At 33.4% G+C, this 24,907-nt stretch overlaps 2 protein-coding genes across 6 annotated transcripts; one reads left to right on the plus strand and one right to left on the minus strand.

Annotated features, from left to right (window-relative positions):
• Positions 1–3,058: 3,058 nt before the first annotated feature.
• On the minus strand, positions 3,059–9,863 carry LOC108214559 (KH domain-containing protein At4g18375). 2 transcript variants are annotated; one of them, XM_017386623.2, is made up of 8 exons: positions 9,662–9,803; positions 8,406–8,983; positions 7,552–7,983; positions 7,200–7,457; positions 6,857–7,123; positions 6,625–6,692; positions 6,002–6,072; positions 3,059–4,692 (listed from the first exon to the last, which is right to left on the minus strand). In XM_017386623.2, the coding sequence occupies exons 2-7, from the start codon at positions 8,976–8,978 to the stop codon at positions 6,024–6,026; spliced, it is 1,647 nt and encodes a 548-aa protein (XP_017242112.1). In that variant the 5' UTR covers positions 8,979–8,983; positions 9,662–9,803; the 3' UTR covers positions 3,059–4,692; positions 6,002–6,023. The 2 variants fall into 2 exon arrangements, with proteins under 2 accessions (XP_017242112.1, XP_017242111.1); XM_017386622.2 differs by lacking the exon at positions 3,059–4,692 and adding an exon at positions 5,415–5,824 and having other exon boundaries at positions 9,662–9,863.
• A 5,468-nt stretch (positions 9,864–15,331) lies between these two features.
• Positions 15,332–21,665, plus strand: LOC108214288 (polypyrimidine tract-binding protein homolog 1). Of its 4 annotated transcripts, XM_064089144.1 has the most exons (11): positions 15,349–15,719; positions 16,389–16,598; positions 17,361–17,423; positions 17,508–17,581; positions 17,700–17,795; positions 18,909–18,966; positions 19,033–19,137; positions 19,244–19,325; positions 20,542–20,607; positions 20,687–20,745; positions 20,859–20,998. In XM_064089144.1, exons 1-10 carry the CDS (start codon positions 15,537–15,539, stop codon positions 20,698–20,700), a joined length of 951 nt encoding a protein of 316 aa, XP_063945214.1. In that variant the 5' UTR covers positions 15,349–15,536; the 3' UTR covers positions 20,701–20,745; positions 20,859–20,998. The 4 variants fall into 4 exon arrangements, with proteins under 4 accessions (XP_017241710.1, XP_063945214.1, XP_063945213.1 ...); XM_017386221.2 differs by lacking the exon at positions 20,687–20,745 and having other exon boundaries at positions 15,332–15,719; positions 20,542–20,654; positions 20,859–21,665; XM_064089143.1 differs by having other exon boundaries at positions 20,687–21,002.
• Positions 21,666–24,907: the final 3,242 nt, after the last annotated feature.

Below are 24,907 nucleotides of genomic sequence, written 5' to 3' on the forward strand. Positions count from 1 at the left end.
TATTCTCATGAATATAACCAGTGACATAATTACTCAAGAAAACAGGTAAGCCAAGCGCCGCCCTGTTGCTTAGGCGTCACCCTGTCGCCGTGGTGAAAGCGCCACCGTGTCGCCAATTCAAATCTTATTTCCCCACAACCACCTTTGTACCACATCGAGAAGATGATAATACATTCTCAGGAATATAAGAAAGAGCTTAGCTATTATGTTAAGAATATGTTAGCCGAGGCAGGCGTGCCCTGTCGCCAGCCCTAAGCGCCGCCCTGTCGCCAGCCCTTGGCGTCACCCTTGTCGCCCAACCAAATAATATTTTCTTAAAACAAAACTCACCGTACCACATCGAGAAGAATAAAAAGGAAAGTCACTCCTTTCCTTATATATACACAACACATGTTAGCTTACTAAAATTAGGAAGCGCCACTGCTAAATTTGGTACCTCTACTTATTTATTCCTAATTGATGAGTTATTTTTATAGTTTTGTTAGCTCAGTTATTAGGTTAGCTGTGGTTATATAATTAATATAGGTGTGACTTATTATTAATAAATGTGTGAACATTCTAGGGAATGAAGTTGTGAGACTCGAGAACGTTATGCACTGTAAGTATATACCGTACCCTTCACTGTGATATTTTATGATGTTTCGGTGAACATTTTGTTGATGATTTTCTGATGAGCCATGGGTATTCTTGCATTGATACTTGATGAACTGATGATGCTTCCTTATTGGAAGTAAAAGCTAAACCGATTATTTAGCTGGCCGGGATCCCAACTTGATGAATTGATGAACTAATCGTGCTTGAATACTCATACTCATACTCATCTTGGTGTGTGAAACTGTTTTGATGACTCTAATGAAATATTGATCTGGTTCACCAAGTTTTGTGAATAAAACTCAGTTGAAATGTACGTATATGCTTACTGAGCTTTATAAGCTCATCCCTTTTTATGTACTAACTTTACAGGGAAGAATTTCGGAGAAGGATATTAAGGCTAATGCTAGGCGAAGAGTGTGAGCTGTTAAGTATCCAATATTCAAGAGTGATATTCAGGGAAATGTTCAAAGTTGGTGATAGAATTGTGTAAGTGAGATTCAGTTGTAAACTATCGTTATAGTAGATTAATAATGATTCTTCTTATCAAAGTTGATCCGATAATGGTAGTAGTTGATTCTAATTTCAATACTGTAACCTGGATGCGATCATGTTGTTTTAGGGGGTTAAAATGTTCTCTTTTAAATCTTTTATTAATGCTTTCAGGTTTTAAATTATTTGGTTTTCAGAAATATAGTTTTTCAAAAGTGTTTTAAAAGATTTTGTGTGGTGACGTCAGGATCCAGGCCCCCGGATTCCTGGGGCGTCACATCAACAGCGATATAATTCATCGTCTGTCCAATTTCGATTATATTTGTAGATGCCGTATGGTTTTTGATTAATTAATTGATTCCTTTTTATCAAAAAAAACTAAAATTAAAAGGATTATATTATATTTTATCATATTTTAAACTCCAATACTCCAATGCTTTGTGGACTCCATATTTATATATATATTATTTACTTATCGATGTGTAGAATTATGATAAATCATTTTATTAGAATTTTTTGTGCAGTTGGCATGTCATTGGAAGTTGTTCATTTATGAATGAGTGTATTTGTAGGGCTGTATATTGATCTAAAGTGATCTGGGTGATACCGATTACCGAGTACTGCTCAAGTATCGTATCATATTATTCTTCAGCCTGTCCAGATTTGGGTCCAGATTTGGATCCAGAATCATTTTAATCAGATATAAACCGATCCTTGATATTTGAGATCCAAATCTAAACCGAATATGATCTAGTATCGTATTTTATATTTTTAACCAGGTAATTAGTTATCCATCGAATATGAGCCGGATATGATCCACTAACATTAACTATCATTATTATTTCAATTATTCCAATATTTATCGTTTAATCAAAATAAACATAAAATTGTAAAATATAATAAGTTTAAATCAAAACTTACAATTATATATAGGTATATATAATTTATTAAATATATACGAAGATAATAAACATATTCACATCGAATATATCATATTTTATGAAGATTTAAACTTAAATAAATATTAAAATTTTACAAAATGATGACTATTTACTCAAAAATGTAATGGATAAAAAATATAATATGTATATGAGTTCAAATCGAATATGAAATATGGACCATATTCAGGTATTCGGGTAGGATCATATAATGAAAAATTATATGAGACCTACGGGGGTGTATTCGATTGGGATTTTAATGGATTGTTTTTAGTCCATGAATTTTAATGAATTGTATGCGATTTTGATTTTGTGCGGATTCTTGATAAAATGTCACAGAGTTGATAGGATTTAAGCACAATACTTCAAAATCCCATTGATTTTGGTGGGATTTCAAAAACTTAAAATACGCTGAAGAACGTCACAAAATCCTATCATTTTATAAAATCCAAAAATATCCATCAGCATTTGAATACCATCAAATTCAAATGGAATTTAAACAATCCCAATTGAATATCATCGGATTTTAAAACATAATTTAAAATTGCAATTGAATACCATCAGATTTTGTAGCATAATTTAAAATCTTAATTGAATACCTCAAAATTTTAATGGATTTGAAACGATCCCAATTGAATACCCTCAGATTTCATGAATAAAAAAAAAGCTTTAAAATCCCAATTCAATACACCCCTCCTAATCTAAGCGGGTGCAGAAGTGATCATATCTGGGATTATATATTATCCGAACTTAATTTTTCCGCCAGATTTGGATCATTTTCAAAACGGATATGAGACATGTATTATATTTTCGAGTCAGATATAAACCAAGACACCAGATAGTCTGTATCGATTACAACCCTATGTATTTGTAGTGTTTTGTTCCCAAAATAAATAGTACTGATTACATTATCTTGCGACAATTTTCCATTATTGTGATTAAGTAACAATTTCAACTTATATCACAGAATGCAACTTTATATTATAATAAAACAATGTCACAATACCTGACAAAAAAAAAAAAAAACAATGTCACAATAGCACAAAATACAGCTACATATTATAATAAACAATGTCCCAAATGTTAAAGGGTGTGACAAAATTATTAATTTACATCATACACATGCAAAAGAAAATACGGGAAAAAAAATGCTATAGCAAGTTACAAAAAGACATGAAACCAATAGTACAAGTCACAGAACGACATGAAACCAATAGTGCAAATAATGACAATTTCAGAATGATAATATTTAGACAGGTCTTCTAATCTCTTCAAATGATGGTGGAAACCAAAAAAAATAAAATACAGACCCAATGTAGTTTAACTACAAAAAGGTCCACAACACTATAATATTAGCTAATAAAAAATGAAATCATAAGGTAATTGGAAAAAGAAGATATAAATGGAATCATGCAACAGACAAGATAGAAAGAAAGGAAAGGGCGAAATTGCAAAAACTGGAAAAGAATTATGAAGCAGACAAAACACTAAATGGGAGTTAGACAGATAAGAAGCTGCAAAGATGTAAGACAATAAAAGAACCTCATTGTAATATAAAAGATTATTGAGAATAATTCTGCTTTAAAGTTCATTTGAAAATTCTTTCATGTCTAGCTACAAACCGCTCTTATCTATCTCTCATTTTCTGCCAAATATAGCATCATAAAGCGAGAAATATTACTTTATAAGATTATATTTAGTATATATTATTTCCATAATTTTATCTAAAGACTATTGACTATGTTTTGGAGAGTCTGTTGAGAAATTCCCAGCACCTAAGCAAGGGAAATGAAGGACTCCCGGTGATCACTCTAATCTAAAATTCTGCTACTAACAAATAATTCTAGATTAATTTACTATATATAATTTTACAAGTAATATTTTTGCAATTATGATATTAGTACTGGTTAGACATTATAGAAACATAAACTGAAAAATGATTTTATTTTGAAATATCATCTATATCCTTCCCTCTTTAGGGTTAATAGAGATGAGATAGCTATTCTATAAAATCAGGACAGCTGTAAAATGATTATTTGACCTACACAGGGATCAGGGAGGCTTGGTTGTCTGTTCGGTTATCTAAACGACAGAGACCTTACTCTGTTTTACTACTTTGGAAAATGTATTTAAGCTTTTTACCCGTTCCATCAGACCACTTTAGATGCACATTGGCTGAATTAGTCACAGCTCACCCTGGCTATAGGAACATTAATCAATTATATTAGACTATATATAGAGAGAGACATGGAGAGGGAAGTAAGGAAGCTAGACACTTGTATTCTATCCTGCCCAGGCACCTACCATGATAGACTTGCCTTTCAAGTATATAGTACCTGGATGAATTGCCAGAAGTATCCACTGATAACAATAACAGGGCCTAGCAACTGCAAAGATTGACCTAGATTTCTCCAATTGGAACCACATAAAACAATTAAAACTATTGAATAAGAAATAAAAACTACAAAATGTAATATAAACCCACCGTGCCATATATTTGTAAGATTTTACCAGATCCATATCCATATATTTGTAAACCCGCCTGATGGGCCTCTTACGATCTGAATAAAGACTGAGGCAAGCAAGAACTACAGCGTTCCATAATTCACATTGTCCAGATATTGGATCTGTCATGGATATCCAAACAGATAACAGCACTCAACAATCTAACCTGTGTAACAGAAATGGCAAGCACAGATTATGGGGGATATCCTCCTTACTATTTCAGTCGAGCACCTCATGCATTTATCTGACAAAATCTTAATATTTTTTCAATTCAACTTAAAGCAAAATGAGCTCAACAGCATTAATAGTAATTGGTAATATCGGAAAATTAGTGCAAAAAGCTGTAAGCAAGAAATATGTAGACAGATTTGGTAAACACCTATGTTACCCAACTCGGGACACGGGTGTGGATCCAAAAGTCGGATTCTTAATTTTTGGATAACTAGGATTCTTGCACATGGATACGAAATTAGACACGGGTGCTGCGACTAGGCACGTAAGCTTAATGCAAGTCAGACTTTATATAGACAAATATATTATGCATTCATAAAGATAAAGTCTACTAGAAATAAATCACACACACTTAACTATATATGTTAGATTGTAGCATAGAAACAATTCATTGATGGACCTTGCTCTCTGTATACAAGTTGAAGCAAGATCTTAATTTTCATTTCAAACTGGAATGCTACAAGGTAAATCTCCAGTTTTATTAAAAAGGATCAGAGTCAGATCCCATACCCACGCCCATGTCATGTCTGGTGGACACGAACAAAAATGGAGAATCCGGCTAACATAGGTCAACAAACATATGGTAGGATTTACGATCAAAGCAAGGTATGTATACTGCATTGGAACTTCAAAGGCATATGAAGACATCATCAAGCATAACATAAACACCCTATAGCATGCATTATAAAACCAGGTATCAATCCATGCAATTTCACCAAATAAAACTCATATTTATTAGCTGGTTCAATCCATACAAATTGACAAAACACTAGACACGCAGCTGAGAACCGGTAAAGTCAGTACTACTGCCAGTAAATGGGAACAAGGACAAGGCAATTGCTGTTACTCAAGTTCATGGGAGCTAAATTGTGAGCCTGGTAAATATAGTGGTGGGGCATGGCTGAGTTTCAGTATAGTGTAAGATCTTCAGATATTGGTCCCCCCCCAACAATAGCATCATGGTGGACCACTAGTTTCCCAAACCCTGTTTCAGCTTGACTTCTGGTTTAAGGCAGGAGGCTTCACCAAATAGGCAGTTGGCTGGCTTCAGGCTTCAGATATATCAGCTGTTTCGTTGGGACAGGGAAGAAAGGGAAATAAGAGCATCAGTTTCATGCATGGGAGATATTTGGTAACAAGAGTATATTGGTAAACTTCTCATGTGCTAATACCCAAACAACCAAAGAAAAGAGGAGTATGTTGACAGGCTCAAAGGGAGAAGAATAGCTAGAGGCATAGATTACCTGCGGGCCCAGTCACCAAGCTTTAGTGACCGTAACTCCTACGCCGTGGAGCAGAGCTTTGCCCCGAGTACCTGGTTATGAGTTATAAACATCAAGAACTAGGATTACAGAGACTAGAATGACAACTGATGTCATCCTAAACTCTTTATAAAGAGATGTTCAGACTCAAATACGACACATATAGCAGGCATCTTAATACAAAATATATATTTACTTTAACAAATTGCTTGATCTATGAGGGCATGCATTACGACATTTTCTTTTATTCTTGCATGGATATCCAATGGTAAACAGATCTGCCAGATCAAATTTAAGGTGCAGTTGGATCACAGAGAAATAAAGTTTAACTCATGGATCAAAAGCTAAAGCAAGAGCAAAAAAATAAAAAATTAAAAGCAACAGAAAGAATTAACAATAAGAACATAGGTTTGGGCAAAGTAACGGCAAAAGAATTTCCTAGGTATGGGACAAATAACAATAGTTAAAACCCTCCTAGTTGGGCAACAAGTAAAAATCTAATAGTAAGAAAACTAGTCTAGTGATGATATTCAGTACTTATTCCTTCAACTAAATCTATCAACAAAACTAAACAAAAGATGCAACGAGAGGGAGGGGGAGCGTACCCAGAGCTACCAGTACGCCCTGAAGAATAGCCACCATAGCCTCCGTAAGCACTGCCGCCGCTGCCACTCTGCAATTGATAAATTAACAATAATGGAGTAGTTGAAGAGTGTCAATAGCTGCTATTACATATGTAACTCTCATAATAACAGCGCAGAATCTCTGTAGACAATTAACTATAAGCTAATTAGTCTCACGACCAATATTAATAAGGTTAAAGGTGAGAAAACTCACGTGCAAACCTCCATAAGTTCCATACAAATCACTAGTTGGAAGATCACCAGGGCCACCATAACCACTAGAATATGAATGTTCACGGCCATATCTTCTACTATCTCTACTTTCGTATTTCATGCCGTCTGAATGATCAACTGCCATAGGAAGGTAGGGAAGAACTGGCACAAAAGCAGATACAGGACCTTCCCTATCAAAGAGGTTTCCCCTCAACCTTGAGGTTACTTGTAAAAGAGCATCCTTTGCAACATCAAGATCTCCAGATATCTACAATATATAACATGAGACTCAATACATGATCAATTGTGGTACACGTACTAACTTACAGTAATGGAATATTTACCTGAACCATCTCATCATCCTCAGATGCAACTTTCGGAACATCATCCTTTGAAAGAATGCGAATATTAGCTTTAGTGGTATTCCTCATTTCAGTAATTATACTTCCAGATTTCCCAATAAGGCATCCAATTCGAGAAGTTGGCACAAGAAGACGAGTTGTGAATGAAATTAGACCAGAATCTCTTTCAACTTTCTCACTACAGCTTGGTTGCAGTCGCAATGCTGCTTCGATTGTTGGAGAGAATGTGTTCTCCAAAAACTGAAAACAGAATATTAAGATATGCCTAAGAATGTGTGACATACCAGAATACTAAAATCATAGCCTGTGTAAGAAGAAAGGTCAAAGTATTTACCTCTTTTGCAGAAATTGATACGATGCAATCATTGTCCTCAGCAGAAGAACTATCAACTTTTATAGTGGCGCCAGAATCTTTTCTAATCTGATTAATTATGGATCCACCTTTTCCGATTACACCACCGATGTTTGCAGTAGGACAGACTAAATGTAGAGAGAATTCCTTTGAAGATGGCTCATCTCTTGGAGCTGAGTAGAGGGAACCCGACCAGCGTCCATTCTCACCTTTATATCCACCATAAGAACCCATTACAGGAGCCAACCCCATGATTGGGCCACCACCTGTAGGACCCATAACCGAACCTCCGGACTCATAAGCATTTGGCGGCTTGGCAGAAATAAGCATATGCTGGGAGCGCGATGGATTATCATGAAGACGAGCTGCAATTTGAAAAAGAGCCTTCCTAACAACAGCACCTTTTCCAGATATCTAAAATGCCAACACAATTATATATGATTATTTCCGAGTTTCAGAAAGCACAACTGGAAAAAAAATGGAGGTAGTACTCGAAAAAATACAAAAGGTATTACATCATTTAGGCACTTTGCCGTCTTTGACAACGGACTTATAGTAATTATTTCCTTTAAACTGTAAACTAGTAAAAGAATTATTTTCCTGCATTTTTTTAGTTGTATGAAACATAAAAAGAATATAACGAACAAAATATTAGAGGTCAAGTATCCAATACAAAAGACAAAAAAGAGAAAAAAATCAAGATGTTAATTTGTTATCACAATATGAAAATTATGTACAAGATGGACAATTCCCCTTAAATTAAATTCAATCTTTAGAAACATGACAATTCAATCAGAACAGGAGTCATGATGAATAGTTCCTACAATATAGTTTACCTGCACGAGTTCATCAGAGGCCAGCGCACAAGGGGGTAGATGATCATCCTTCATAATGCGAATCTGTGCACCAGTATCACTGCGGATGCTCTGAACTATCTGTCCTCCTTTCCCAATAACACATCCAATCTGATCAGACGGTACTAGGAGCCGGACAGTAACTTGTGGCTCTTCTTCAGGATCATCAGACAAATCATCAGCAACTATTCTGTCATGTACCATGAAGAGAGCATCATGCGATGGACAGACACGGTCATCAGTACCATCAAAATCATTTGTTTCATCACTTGGGCTGTATATTGTCACAACACGTTCGTCACATCCCGACACAGTTTCACCAATTCTTATTTTCGATTTACTTTCAGCTCGTATCTTCTTGACAATTTCTCCTCCCCTCCCTATAATGCTTCCAATCTTCCTTCCCGGGCACAAATACCGATAAACTGTATCTTCTGCCCCGATAGCAAATGACTCCCTTTCCGGGCCAGAATTTCTCCTTTTATTTCTCCCATCATCAGAATAATCCGAATGTGAATGAGAACGCTTTCCGTAACTGTTCCTCTGACCAGCCATTCAAACTGTTTGACACCCACATTACATACTATCACAAGTCAGAACACAAATAACAAACCAAACCTGACAGATTAAAAAACTTTTCACAAAAAGAAAAAAAAATTACAATAACAATAATGTTAATAACATTTAAAGCATCTCTGGATGAAATGGTTTAAACATCAGAATATTAAATTTAAGTGACCCCTAAAATTAACATCTAAAGAAGCAATTCCTTTTACTCAAAACAATTAAACTGATACTACAATCTCACAATTCCTAATAATTTAAACTAAATAAGCAATTCCGTAAATCACAGCAAAATCAAACATTAAACTAATACTACAATTTCACATTTCTTGATAGTTCAAACTAAAAAAGCAATTCCACAAAAGACCAGCAAAATCAAAACACACAAAAAAAAAAAAAAACTGTTACTGCAATTTCGCAATTCCTGATAATTCAAATCTCTAATTGGTCATATGAAAACAGAAAAGTCAAAGGCACTGCTTACATTCTCAATTCAAACACAATTACGACATATAATCTGCAGAAAAAGATATATAAGCACTAGCAACCTGCTAATTACAAACACGATAGAAGCAAAAATATTTTCGGATCCCTACACGAACCCATTAGATCTATACATACTAATTTGATTTGTGTGTGTGAATTAACTACATATTATCGATAGCTGAAATTACCTTTGTGGCTAGTTGAGACGATCGGTGTGGCAGTACGAATTTCTAGGGTTTTGACCTTAGCCCCTCTTCTACTCTTCGCAAAATAAACACAAGGGTGCGTTATGTATGTATGATGTATAGATGTGTACGGTACGCGCCGATGCTCTTTGGCTGATAGGTTTGCTTTCAAAGTACAATGACGCGTGATGGTCCGTTACTCAAACCGTTGTTATTAAATTTTTTCTATCATTAAATATCAAAATGGTCACGGAGTTGATATATCACTTTGCTCATTAATCTTAACGGGGTCTCATTTAAATTATTTTTTGAAAAAAAGGAGATAATTCAATAAATAATGGCCATACGGCATCTACAAGAATGATCGAGTCGAACAAACATAGAAAAAATTAACATGCATGTCTTCATACCCAAGATGAGACAAATAAGCGATGTTGAAATTGACGATGGTACATGTATAGATCCTTACTCTGTGTTCACCATCTTTTCCAAAAACTCCGTTTGAGCTATCGACCACAAATGCAATTCCCGAAAGATTTTATCTATGAATCCAAACCACTCTCACAAAAGAAGGAGAGAAAAATCACACACTCTCACCAGGGAGAGAAATCAAATTATAATCAAAACAAACTAAAACAATTAGATCTGCACCACGACGCTTAGGAGATAATCGATCCACTCACAAATCCAAAAAGGCCTCTGGAAGCGAATAAGAACGAAAATCGAAAGTTTCGGTGATATAGATCTAAGAAAACTTTCCCCGAAGATGGAGATTTATTAAGAAACTCAATGAAAAAGCAGGAACAATCAAAAACTAGCAATCAAACGAAAAGATTTGGGGCTTTCCACCGGAAACCGATGGAAGCCCCGTCGGAGATGAAATCACAATGAATATCAATCAGGTACCTCCAAATTTGAGTTCAAGGAGTAAAAAGATTATTTATAGAGTTTGACAAATTATTTTTGAATACTATCACAACCAATTAAAAGGTTATGACTTCTTGTATTTATGACAATATATTTAGATTTTATTAATTTTATTTACTATTTATTTTTAATTAAAACAAAGAAAATATTATTATAATAAAAAATAAATAGTAAATAGTCTTTATAAAATCTATATATATTATCATAAATACTAGAAATCATAACATTTTACTTGGTTGTGGTAGTATTCAAAAATAATATGTCAAACTCTATAAATTATTTTTCACTCCTCCAATTGAAATTTGGAGGTACTTGATTGATATTTATTATTACTTTAATGATTGAAATGAGACTCCATTAAGATTAGTGAGCAAAGTGATATATGACCTCCACTTCAGTGACCACTTTGATATTTAACCCATTTTTTCTATTTGTAATCTTGCAGTATTTGTTTGGAAATTACTCGACACATCTGTGGACGTCGTGGTGCAGTATTTGTTTGCAGTATTTTTGAACACACCCAACGATGAAAAAACATGAAAAAAACATGTATTTATATTTAGATCCTAAAAATGTACTTAAAATTTAGGGTTCTGCGGCAAAACTTTAGTGGTTTTATTGTTCTATTTTAAAAACCGGTTCTCTCTTGAGCGCGACCCTATAATATTATTTTTAAAAGAGTTTGGATTATAAATAGATAAACTTGCTACGAAATAAAAATGCAGGAGTTACAAACTGCAATATACAATTTTAAGTATGGGTAACAAAGTGTCTTTGAGCCAAATACAGGAATTATAAATTGTAATAGTGTAATGTATTCTTGTAAAATGAATACTCTTAATAATTATATTTAAACTTTTTTTAATTGGAGATGTAAGGGATTATTTTTTTTAATCAAAAATATTTTTTTAAATATCTTAAATCATGTGTAAAAAGCAAAAAAGAATATACATGTAAGGAGATTGAGGGAGTATCATTATGTTTCGTATCTTTGCTATCGTCGTGGCAATCTTTAAAATTTAAAATTATGGGGGCTTATTTTTTAAATCTCTTTTCTCAGGAACACTTATATCAAATCATTGTATTTAGAAATTAATGTGCATAAATATTGACATTATATCTTATTTATATTAATAATATAAATTCTCGTCATATACTCCATTTATAATATAGAACATTAGTAAAGCATAACCCATTTACAGCATTTTACCCAATGGGCAGAATAAATCTACCCATTACCCTCACACAATCAACCCGTTTTCTTTTTTTTGGATAGTCCGTATTTTTAACCTAAAAATCAATGTCCGGTTGTTTGAATTTGAATAGTATAAGATATACTCAATCTCCCACTTATTTAGCTTTAATTGTTAATGAAACATGGCAAGGTATGAGCGCTGATCAAGGAAATATTAACTCCTGATAATTTCTTTAGTATGATATATGCTTCTTTGAAAAAATTCATCTTCAAAGCAACTTATTTGCTAATTAGTTTTATTGTGTCTTTTTATATCATACTTGTAAACTTTTATACCATGTACTTATTTCAACAATATGATCTATTTCATTATATGATTTGCCTTAAATACCTCAAAAATCTCAGAGGAGAAACATGACTACTTTTGAAATAAGTTGAAATCACGTAACTACTATTGAAATTAACGGTGTGTAAGTTAATTTATTTTTTTAACCCCATCTAATGTAATTTTTGCAATAAATATTATGTCATGTTAATGTTAAACGTGTCTCATTTTTATTTTATTTTTGTTAGGATTGTTAAATATGTTTCAATATGTAGAAAAGCTTGGGTGTTTATGTATAAAAATATAGAGACTGATTTAAACTGAAAATCGGAATATTGAAATTCATAGTTTGTCAACTTTCAATAATGATATCAATTTGGAAGTTGGGGTCTGGGGGGAGGTCTTATGAATTTGTGTATTAAAATGTTAAATAAAAAAATATACTTCATTGTTATCAATATTCTAAAACACTTAACGTCATCTAAAGTTATTACATTAAATGCTTCAAATTCTCAATACAGACTTCCAAATAAAAAGTAAGTTGATTGTAACCTAAATTTTGTATATTTTATCAGAGGTGTATGAGAACTTCGAAAAATATTAGGAAAAAAATTATAATATTTTTTCTTACATATTGAAAAAGGAATAACATATAAAACTAACTTATAAGTCTCACCATAAACTTAAATCTTATTGTGACTAAAATGTAGATACATATTCTCTTTTAAAATGATAGTACTTGAAATAGTTTGTTTAGTTTTCAAGATTCTGTTAATGTTTATTTTTAGATTGGGATAACAAATGACTGAATATAATATTATTACATTAATTATAAAAACAATAATATTATCGTATATTTTATTTTATTCTCAGTTTTAGTTCAATTATGCTTACATTGTTCAACTGATATAAAATAAAGTTCGTTGCATTTTGTAATATTTAAATTTGGCCAAAATATGCATAAGTACTTATACTTTTTTGTGTGACGATTTGCAATCCAAATTTCATCGCTTGCACTTTGTAACTCCAACCCGTTTTTTCATTAAAAACTGTCGTTAATGTTACCTATTTATATTTTCATGTCTCTGTTTGTTTTTCCTTATTTTCCAGAAATAACTCGTTTATTTATGAAAATAATATGAAAATGCAATTAACTCATTTTATAAATTTTAACTATGCATTGCATATATTAGTATTACTTGATGAAGTAATATTAATATATGCAATGCATGTTTGTCTATTTAATTTTACAACGATGATGTGTAATATATTGGCGTATTTGTATGTATTATTCTGTCAACTACATTTATAGAAATTACTCATTTTGAATAATCATATCTTTATTTTCTTTCATTTTACAGACTCATATACATTAATTCTTATATTCCTAAACAGTAAATCATCATATTCGATTTACATCTCAAACCTATTAATCGTGTGAATGCATATGTATGTACACACACACACAATTAAATTTTCATCACATTTAATCTTTTACTCTCATAATTCATGTTTTCACATTCTGATTATATGTATAATCTAATATTCAATCTATTTATTAAATTACCTACACTTTATATATCATATTATTATTATTTTAGTTTAAAATGACAATAAAATGTTGAAAATATCAATAGATTTTTTGTCGCATGTGTTTCTATAGGGATGATCATCAATGATCGTTTCGAGAGAGATAGAAAAGAGTAAGCAGACGATTATGGAAGAAATAGTCTACCTATTTGCAAATCAAATCAAATAACATTAATAATTTAATTTTTTTATCACATCAAATCTTGACGATGATACTAATTATGTAACTATTTTTTTTTTGTTTCAAATCACTATTTACTTTTTTCATCGTAAATAATTTTGTCTAGTATCATTCATCCGTCTAGGGCTGTCAATAGGTCGGATATCCGGTCCGATCCGATCTAGAAGCTAATGGTGTGGATATGGATCACCAAAAATAAATTCCGATCCCAAAAAAATCTGATCCAATATATATTGGAGATGGATTTAATACGATCCGATCTGGAAAAAATCTGATCGGACTTTTACTCTCTCTCACACACACATATATAATACTTGATTAACATACTATATAAAAATTTAATAAATAAAATTAGAGATTGAACATTTGGATTTGGGTAGTTGAGTTTATTAGACATTTGATTTGGGGCGTTGAACTGTATCAGTACAGGCTATTTAAATTGTCATATTTTATCGGAAGATCTATAATATTTTTAAGTTGATGTAATGTTTCTAAAATCTAAACTTTTAAAATTTATTAAGAACTCGTAAGTTCGGCTAAAACCCGCTCAATAAAATAACCGGATCCATTGACAACCCTACATCCGTCACATATTTACATATGCGCTATTTCAAAATTTTTCACCAAAACAACCTTCGTAATCTGACCAGAATTAATGCATCTAATACCATTTTGTGTTATTTGTTAGAATTAGAGTTTTCTATCTTCCTCCCCTTTTGAGAGTCGACTCCCGTACTTAGGGTTCTAGTCACCACTTTTCCGTCTTTTTAGTCTTCATCCCTTCATCGATTAAGCCATTTCGCTCTCCCATCCTCTTTTATGTATTTCAGTTTTTTCAATAAACCAAGATCTGTGAGATCTTGTTGAGTACGTTGTTATCAAGGTCGTGCCCATATTTTTTGGATGTTAGTATGTCATGTTTTGAGTTTTGTGTGTGTTTTCGTATCGTTGTCGGAGGTTTCTCTAAAAAGGATTTATATGATATTTTGGGTGATCTGTAAGACTCGCATCGATCATGGGATGACGGTGAATATTGCAAAAACTCACCTTTCACAACAAAAAATTGTTCATATTCTGGGAGTCCTTATTGCTCCAATATCAGTTGATATAACTGATAGTTGTGAACGTTAGGCTACAGATGATGCTTATGTGATGGTCAATTGTGATGCTACCAGTTTCATAGGTGATGTAAGTTGGATAGCTCGATATGTCATTGTATTACTTTTATATCAACGAATTTGAATATTCTATGTGTTAAGCGATCTGAAAATAAAACGGCTATTTGTTTAGCTCATTTTTTGTTTCACAATCAGATTGTAGTTGACAGTTCGGGATTTGTCCCGGCTGGTTCCGATAAATGATTTCTCTTAACAAAATCATTTATTTGTCAAAAAAAAATCTCACCAGAATTACACATTTTTTTTGTATATTGTTCATGTGTCATTTGTTTTTACTATAAAAGAATCGATTAAACACAAGTACACAACCCCGAAGTTGTCAACACTCGAAGTACGTTTTGTGATAGCGGAACGAGAAACCTCTCGCTCTACTATTCTATCAACACAACACAGACACACAGCATAAATATAAACCCTAATTCCAAATCACTCAAAACCCAAATCATCTCCTCCAACTCAAAACCCGATTAATCAAATTACTCATGTCCAACCCTAATCAGCCTCAATTTCGGTACACACAGACGCCATCTAAGGTGCTTCACTTGCGTAACCTTCCATGGGAATGTATTGAAGAAGAGCTCGTTGAGCTCTGTAAGCCTTTTGGCAAGATCGTTAACACTAAGTGCAATGTCGGCGCTAATCGCAATCAAGCCTTCGTCGAATTCGTAAGTTTTTGTGTTTATGAATTTCGATTTTGTGGTTTAATTAGAGGTCTCATATGCGTGTACTTGAGTTGTATAGGTAATTCTGTTAAGTGAATTAATATGTCTGTGTATCGATTTTACGTTGTGTGTATTGTAGTTGGGATAATTTTACAAAGAAGATAGTTCTGATGTTTTATTGCATTGAGAGAGTGTATTTCATGTATGGTTTATGTTCAGGGATCTCGATTGCTTGTATTTGAGTTGTAGCCAATTCTGTTTTACCGAATTGATAAATTGGTGTATCTGTTTTTGATGCAGATATTATAGATGTAAGCTTAGAATGAAGTATGTAGTATGTGTATTGATTAAAAGGATTGTATGCACCTCGCTTTTAGGATAAGTGTTTAGAATATCGTGGTGATGGATTTCTGTGGGTCCGTATTACGGTGTATGCCTGATTGTTCTATATTATATTCTGTTAACATCGGATTTATGTCAATTTAAGTGTTAATAAGGATGCCTTCTAAATTGCAAATTTATTTCCCGATCAGCGTCTTATTACTTTTTTCCTTTTGCGGTCGCGTAATATTTTCATTAGATGTGTTTTTTAAATTTGGCATCTGGAGGTTATGACAGTAAATTATGTAGGAATAATATCTGATGTCAATTCTGTCTACTTTGGTAATGCAGGTGGAGCTTAATCAGGCCATTAATATGGTTTCATATTATGCTTCATCTTCAGAACCTGCATCTATTCGGGGTAAACATGTTTACATACAATATTCAAACAGACATGAAATTGTCAACAATAAGGGTCCAGGTGATGTTCCGGGAAATGTGTTGCTGGTAACCATTGAGGGTGTAGAAGCTGGTGACGTAAGCATTGATGTAATTCATTTGGTGAGTCCTTTCGCCTTACTAAGGCTGTCCCTCTTACTGTCGTTTGTAGTACCTTTGTTGTTTTGGTGACCTCAATTCAAGAAGTTACTTGTCAGTAGCATGATCTCTCAACTCTTATATGAAAGTCACCATATATTATCTGTGAATTTTTGCTTCAATCTTTTCGTACTTGTTCTGCGTGGGAGTTTTGCATTATATTCCATAAATGTCTTAAATGATTTGGCTTGCTATTGGCAAAATATAGCACCACAAATTTTGTGGTAAATTTGATTATTAGTTGAAATGCTTTGGTGCCTTTAAAGTCGCATATAGATTTTTTATTTGTTGACAAAAACCTTTGTTTATTTATCAGTTAAGATTTAAAGTTTCTCTGTATTCACTCGAACCAATTGCTGCAAATCAAATAATTATGTTTATTTACTCTTAAGACCACATTCTTCCTTGTGCATTAATTCTCTTTTATGCCGATGCTCTTTGAGATCAGTTTTGATGCAAAGAATGATGGTTCTTATCTAGTTCTTTTGGTGGAGACAGTCTGGATATATTTTCATGTGCTTCATACGCCTTTTTATGGTCTATCTTGACGCTTAAATGTACAGGTGTCACTCTGCACTTATTCTGATTGTTGGTTTAATTTCTGAATATCCACACAGTGGGGTATTTTTTTATTCAATTATTGCGCAAAAATAATCATATTTTAACTTGCGTTTTTTCTTCACTTTTTAATTGACTGTGCATAGTCCTAATTGAACCATGTCATAGGTATTCTCAGCTTTTGGATTTGTGCACAAGATTGCTACTTTTGAGAAGGCAGCAGGATTTCAGGTCATATGCTACTACTCTTTGACTTTGACTTTGCAGAAGTATTGCAGTTGTTTCTCTTAACAATGTTTTTCATCATCATTCTAGGCGCTGATCCAATTTACTGATGCTGAGACTGCTCTTTCAGCAAGAGAAGCTTTAGATGGCAGAAGTATTCCAAGGCATACAACTTTTATATGTTAAATTTGTTCTCCTTTCCGCTTCTGCTTTTAAATCTAAGTTGCAAGCATATTTTGTATCTGATTGCTTGACAAGAAAACTTTACCACACAATTTCCAGGTACTTGCTTCCAGAACATGTTGGTTCTTGCAATCTGCGCATCTCATATTCAGCTCACACCGATCTAAACATCAAATTCCAATCTCACCGTAGCCGGTAATACTGAATTCGCCTGGCCAGTAATATTTCAAGCATACATTGTGCATTTAGTCAGGTCTTATGGTTGCCTATTATAGTATTATGCCAGCGTGTTTCTCATTTTTGCAGTTGAGGTCTTGCTAGGGGTTAGGGAAGCTCGGCAGCTAAAACAGATGTGTTTTTCATGTCCACTTAGTAATTTTCTTCATCTTATTGCATGCTCGTACCTGCACCCTAGTTGATGACATTAAGTGTGAATCAGCCGTTCGATAAACTGTTTACGCTACTTCTATCTTATAAAATGAGATGATAGTCGATTAGTTTGCAGAAATCACCTTATGAAGGGGAGATTGCTGATTAAATTTGGCACTGCATGTTTTTTGAACGAGTTCCTTCAACATTAAGCTTGACAGATCTTCACTTAGTTTCAATTCTTAGCCTTACTAATAAGTAGTCATGTGAGAATTAAATATAATTTATTAAAACCAGATTACCAGATAGATATGTCTTGCCCTATTATTTTCATTTTTTGGTTTTCAGTTTGTGTTATAAACATATATATTTTCCTTGCGTGAAGTTTTATTGCAAACATGACATCTGTATTTGTTTGTTTACCAGTAAATTGTAACAGCCATCACATTATAATTACAAGTAGTCTATTTACTGATATGTTAGATCATGTGTGATGCGTCCATATATATGATAAATGATAAAGTAATGATTTGGTGTTCATTATTAGTAAGTTAAAATCACTGTTTTCTCTTTACAAGATTTGAGTTATTTGTAGTTGTTGCTTAATGCCTTGTTTTGTGAAACAACTTCTTCTGTAGATCTTGGAGATTGTTACTATAACCTGGTGTCTGTCTTTACTAATTACTATATTCTGCCAATAGGTGAAGGTGCCTAGAGTTTGTAGCATATATAATTCTTCGTCATTCATGCCTCATTTTACATCACTGCTTAATTTAGTCACCCCAACCTTCCATAAAGTGTTTTAGACATAAATAGAGGGGACTCGGGGGTAGAAGTTGCTTTTTATAGGGTGCACTCCCTTTTAGAGTCGCTAGAAGTTTTTTGTTTAATAACAACTATCTTTTTTTGCGAATTTGTAATTCATTTCTCATCTTACAGGGACTATACAAATCCATATCTTCCTGTAAATTCAACTGCAATTGAGGGATTTGTCCAGGTATGTTTCTGGGCTCTCATCAATTTGACTAGGCAGTTAAGCGTCACTGACTGAAATCCTTTTCAGCCTGTTGTAGGTCCTGATGGAAAGAAGAAAGAACCTGAGAGTAATGTACTACTTGCTTCAATTGAAAATAGGATCTATGATGTCACTGTCGATGTTCTTAATACGGTAATAAGTGTGTCTTTTTTTTTTCCTTCGCAAGCTTACGAATTTGTTTCATTATTTGGTGTAATTATTGTCAATATCTCAAATTATATATTTCCTTGTGTTTCAGGTATTCTCTGCATTTGGTACGGTTCAGAAAATTGCTATATTTGAGAAGAATGCGACGACTCAGGCTCTGATTCAGTATCCTGGTTCGTGTTTCCTGTTAAAATTTGTAAAAACTAAAAGTGTTGTTTTTGTAAAGTTACTAACATGTTTACATGAGAATCAAATGTTCTATCGCTAATAGTTAGGATAACTATTAAATTTACACTTGTGATTGATTTTTGATTCCCTTTCTGTTTAATCATGAAGACATAATTAACTCTGTAACTTGGCTTTTGTATTTGCAAGGAGAATGAGATTAGGAATATATTTAATGTTACAAAGCATAATAATGAATTTTTTGATTAGTCTTTGATATCTTAATGCTATAACAATAATTAGATCTATGAAAAGGAGAGGTCACTTAGTATTGGTGTCGATTGAATTATTTACATTCTTGTGGGAGGGAATCCGTTACTTGCGATCAGCATTATGCGTCATATGCTGACAATTTTGAGTAGTGGACACTTTTAGGGGTCGTTTGGTTCGCGGAGTGGTATGGGTTTGTAAACGGGAACCGGGTTAGGGTCGTATGGGGTTAAGGGTATCTTTGTGTTGTTGGAGTGCTCGAATGAATCATTGAATTGTAAATATTATTATGTTATTGACTAAATTAAATTATTTTATTATGTGAAAAATTGCATATATTTTTTTAATTATTAATAAAATTTATTTGTACATATAATTTTATTTTTTAATTTTGGAAGAATAAAAAACAACATTAAAAATGATATATATCACCTTCTCATACCCACCTCTCCCATTGGGTTTCAAAAACTCATTTTTTGGGGGTTTGAGGTATGGGTATGAGAATAAAACATGTTTAACCAGACACGAGGTATGAGTTTGGTTGATTCTATACTCATAACCACCCAACCAAACGACACCTTAGTGGTTTGATACTACTCTCATACTAGTTTTGTTAACCTTGTCTAGCCAATCCTACATGTTCTACTTTCCAAATGGTGTACTTTGATTGCCCCTGTTTATTTGAAAAACCAAGTTGTGAAAATATGCCTTTCTACGCTTCAAACTTTGAATTTATTAGAGTTGTTCCCTGTTAATATTTCTCTGTCTTCACCTCTTACCTTTCTTTTCACAGTTCATCCTTTATTTTCTCCTGTTGGCTAATATTGCTTCTTTCGCTTCTTTTGATTATTTGTATTTTTTTATAATTTATTCTATACTACATGATGTTTTCCTTGCATATGATATAAAATTAGTCTGTCATGTAAACAGTTTTGCAATTGGTTCTGTTTACAGATATCAATATTGCAGCCGCAGCTAAAGATGCTTTAGAGGGGCACTGCATATATGATGGTGGCTACTGTAAGCTTCATATATCATACTCTCGTCATACTGATCTGAATGTAAAGGTATATAAATATGTGTTATTTATTAATGCTAGATGAAAAATTATAGAGGCATAAGTTAAACAGTCGTCCTTTGGAAGAACCATATGATCAAGTAAAACTTTTTGCTCTCAAGTGTATGCTTCATCATGTTCTGCTGTAAAATTGGTTCTGTTTGCCCGTGGAATTAATTTTTTGAATTTGATTGGAAATCTTCTATGTGCCTAGGCCTTCAGTGACAAAAGTAGAGATTATACAGTACCAGAGTCGGGTTTTGCTGCTGCTCTGCCAGCTGGAGCAACAGTATGGCAGAATCCTCATGCTGCACCAGTTTTTACCGCCAGCGAATTTGTTGGTGTTAATTATGCGCAGCCTCAAGGCCCTCATGGACATGTCAATTACATGCAGCCGCTTCAAGGCCCTCCCGGACAGGGCCCTCCCGGACAGGGTCCTCCCGGGCAAGGACCTCCTGGACAGGGTCCTCCCGGGCAGGGTCCTCCTGGACAAGCTCCATCTTGGGATCCAGCAATGCAGCTGAGTGGACCATCCTTTGTTTCAGGCTCCAGCACATTACCTGGACAAACATATGGGCCTACCTCTGGTCAGGTTTATAATCCAATGGGCTCACCTGCTGGTTCCTCACCATACGGGCCTCCCTCTGGTCAGGTTTATAATCCAATGAGCTCTCCTGCTGGTTCCTCACCCCTTGGACAAAAGACCCAAGTCAATCCCAGTTCTTCTGCAAGTGGAGGTCAGCCTGGGAATCCGTCAAATATGCAACATGGTAGTTCCTCCCCTCGTAACCACCACCCACCTTATTACAGATAGTAAGTCTTACCAATGGTATTCAGTAGACTTGTGTACTTTATGATGTTATTTTTTTTAGTGTGCTATTTAACTTTCCTTCTTTGAGGATATGTGTGAATATCCTTGTAAACGTTGGCATGTGGGTGCCTAATTGTACTCTGTTTTTCTATTTAAATATTCTCTAGTAAAAATCATTTTTTTTGCTGGTGGAATTGTTACCCTTTTTCAGTCTCAGATAGCAACACCAAATCTTTAGAGAAGTTGCAATACTCTTTCCACGAGGCAGGTGGTTGGCGATGTTTTTTTTTATACAATTCAGAATTATATACATAAGTTAACTTCAGCTGAATAGTTCTGTATTGCTCTAGTAAAGTCATGTTGTGATAGAAACTGGGATTGAAATTTATGTAGAATGAAATATCTTACTCATTGAATCTTCCACCACTTTGAATAATACTCGGAAGTTGAAAATGACCAGTTTGGGAGATGGATATATACCGGTGTCTATGAGTGTCCACAATGGGGAGAAGGCGTGAGTCATGAAAGCTAATTTGAAATTTGGCTAATAGATCAAATCTATCCTGGTTTATGATAGGAGATTTTAATGATTTAATGTTTACGGATGAGAAGTGAGGGGCGGCTGCGTCCTCGAAGTCTTCTAGCAGGTTCTACGGAAACAAAACAATAAGTGATTCCGGGGTGGTGGACTTGGGTTTTGTAGGGGGAAAGATTAGGGCATGTAGTTGAGACGGCCCTGACCTCAGCCTGGAGAAAACATAAACAGTTAGGCAGTTGCAAACTGAAAAATATTTCACAGACCTGTTCCAGAGTACGTCAGTAGATGGTGGCTTAACGCGGCATGAGTTAGTCAAACAAGTAAGGGAGGATGATAATGCGAGGTTAGTTTCAGAGATCACACCAGAAGAGGTAAAAGCAGCAGTTTTTGCCATGCATATGGATAACTCTCTGGGGATATATAGCTTAAACGCAGGTTTTTTGCGGACCTTTTGGAATATTGTCGGCACAGATGTTGCTATCCTCGTATGTTTGATTTCAAATGTAAAAAATCCTGAAAGTATGACTGATTTGTGTCCAATTTCCTTGAGTATATTTAGATGAAGAGTACAAGTGATATGTTTGGAGTATTTCACATTGAACACAAACAAATCTGACCAAGCATGTCACACAAGCCGTGCCATGGTTATTTTGCATCCTCTTTTTTGTTCTGTAGAGGGTTTGGATGCAGACAAGGTTTTGTATTGTGTTGACAATGGTGATCATTAAGTTATTATAGACCTAATTGCATTTGATGGTTATGGAACTGTTGTCAGAAACAGCATGGCCTCTACAGTTGAAGCTAATATGGTTATGATGGACTTACATGCTTCGCTTTTTTATGCTGTGTTCAAATTCTACCTGAGCTGTCTGAAGCCTACTAAAGATAATATATATAGAAATCAAAATCTGAATACAAAGTAACATGTTAGTTTTTTAGTTCTTAGTTAATATAATTTCATAAAAGTTCAAATTAATACTGGTTTGTCAAAAACTACTCCTTCCGTCCCCTTTTACATGTCCACTTTGAAAAAAAAAAATTGTCCCAAATTACTTGTCCACTTCTCTTTTCAAAGCAACTTTTTGTATGTTTTTTCAAAAAGTAACAACTTCCAATGTTTGACTAGCATATATATATACACAACTCTATCTAATTCATTACATTTATTAGGGATATGTATGAAAACAAGATATCCAACTAACATTTTCTTAAGATGCGTTATTTTTTCAAAAGGGACAAGTAAAAGGGGACGGAGGGAGTAATGATTATAAACCGCTTCTATTGAATTTCTCCGTCGTCTACAGTATGAGCACTATCTTTAATGACAAGTACATGAACAGGTCGAGTACGTGGCGGAACCAGAATTTTACAAATCCAAGACTAAAAAGATCTCGAAGGTTAGCTGGAGCCGAAGTAAATAATTTCGGAGGCCAGGAGCTCAGCTAATCCCCAGTCTGATTCCGTCAGTGAGGTTAAGTATTTCCCTGATCTGATTAAAAAGATGCAGGCTGATCACTGATGGCATGAGCTTAAGAAAAGTGTGAGTCCTTGAGTACCTAACTTTTCTACAATGAACACTAGTAAAAAAGAAGAGAAGAAAGTAAAGTAGGTGCTTGACTTTGAGGTTCTTCTTCCCACTAGCTGCAGCATATATTTATTATGGAGAGAACTAAAGAGGAAGCAAATCTATAGCCTTCAAACTCAGATATATCTTCCTCTTCTTCTTCCCATGTGCTTCTATTAGCCTAACTGTTTACATGTTCCTTAGATGGTTGTCAACTTTATTACTCTTATGCTCCACAAAGCTTTCCCACCAAAAAAGATAGAATCAATAAGTATCTCTGTATTACACTCTCTTTAAGGTCTACACCCACATGAAACTCGGCTCCCTTACATTTCTAACCAGTTTGAACGTAAAGTTTTCAAAACTAACCAGCCTACGTTCAACTTTTCAAAACTAACCGGTCTAATTCAATTCAAGTGGGGCGACCCAAACTAACCCCTGTGTGTATTTTTTTAGCATGGGTCGCCCGTGTATAAGGCGACCTGCTGGTTTTACAAAGGAGGAAGCACATGCAATGTACAAGTTCAAGCTGTTATGTTTTTTATTATTTTTATTGTAATATTTGAATGAATTTAAGAATACCCACATATTTATAAAATAATACTAATAATATTATAGCATTTATAAATAATATAATAATAACATTTGCAAATTCCGATTATAACCATAATATTTGTAAATTCCGATATAACAATATCGTTTTACGAATATTTTTTAAAAAATATTATCTTTTTTTTTGATTTCGTTTATTATGTTAACCGTATTTGGAAATATAATTCGAATAGTTAACATTTTTTAAATATTAAATAATAATATTTGTAAAAAAAGAATTCGAATATTTGTAAATTCCGATTATTACAATAATATTTGAAAATTCTGATTATAACAATAATATTTGTAAATTCTAATTATAACAATATTATTTTACAAAATTTTTTTTTTTTACAAATATTTTCCTCTTTTTTTTTCGATTTCGTTTGTAAATATAATTCGAATATTTAATATTTGTAAATATTAAACAATAATATTTGTAGAAATATTGAATTCAAATATTTGTAAATTCCGATTATAACAATAATATTTGCAAATTTTGATTATAACAATATTATTTTACAAATATTTTTTTTTTTTACAAATGTTTCTTCTTTTTTTTTTCGATTTCATGTTTACCCTATTTGTAAATATAATTCGAATAGTTAATATTTGTAAATATTAAACAATAATATTAGTAAAAATATTATTGTTATATTTGTAAATTCCGATTATAACAATAATATTTGAAAATACAGATTATAACAATAATATTTGTAAATTCTGATTATAACAATATTATTTTACAAATATTTTCTT

Source organism: Daucus carota, chromosome 3 (assembly GCF_001625215.2).
Source record: "Daucus carota subsp. sativus chromosome 3, DH1 v3.0, whole genome shotgun sequence".
Taxonomy (NCBI): Eukaryota; Viridiplantae; Streptophyta; class Magnoliopsida; order Apiales; family Apiaceae; genus Daucus; species Daucus carota.

Excerpts from the sequence above, each read along its gene's own strand:
- LOC108214559 (XM_017386623.2), bottom strand. The coding sequence starts at position 8,978 with ATGGCTGGTCAGAGGAACAGTTACGGAAAGCGTTCTCATTCACATTCG. Across the intron at positions 7,984-8,405 it reads CCTCTGATGAACTCGTGCAG|ATATCTGGAAAAGGTGCTGT; the intron begins GTAAACTATATT and ends TTGGCATTTTAG. Across the intron at positions 6,073-6,624 it reads GGGCGTACTGGTAGCTCTGG|GTACTCGGGGCAAAGCTCTG; the intron begins GTACGCTCCCCC and ends ACTCATAACCAG.
- LOC108214288 (XM_017386221.2), top strand. The coding sequence starts at position 15,537 with ATGTCCAACCCTAATCAGCCTCAATTTCGGTACACACAGACGCCATCT. Across the intron at positions 17,582-17,699 it reads GATGGCAGAAGTATTCCAAG|GTACTTGCTTCCAGAACATG; the intron begins GCATACAACTTT and ends CACAATTTCCAG. Across the intron at positions 20,655-20,858 it reads ATACTGATCTGAATGTAAAG|GCCTTCAGTGACAAAAGTAG; the intron begins GTATATAAATAT and ends CTATGTGCCTAG.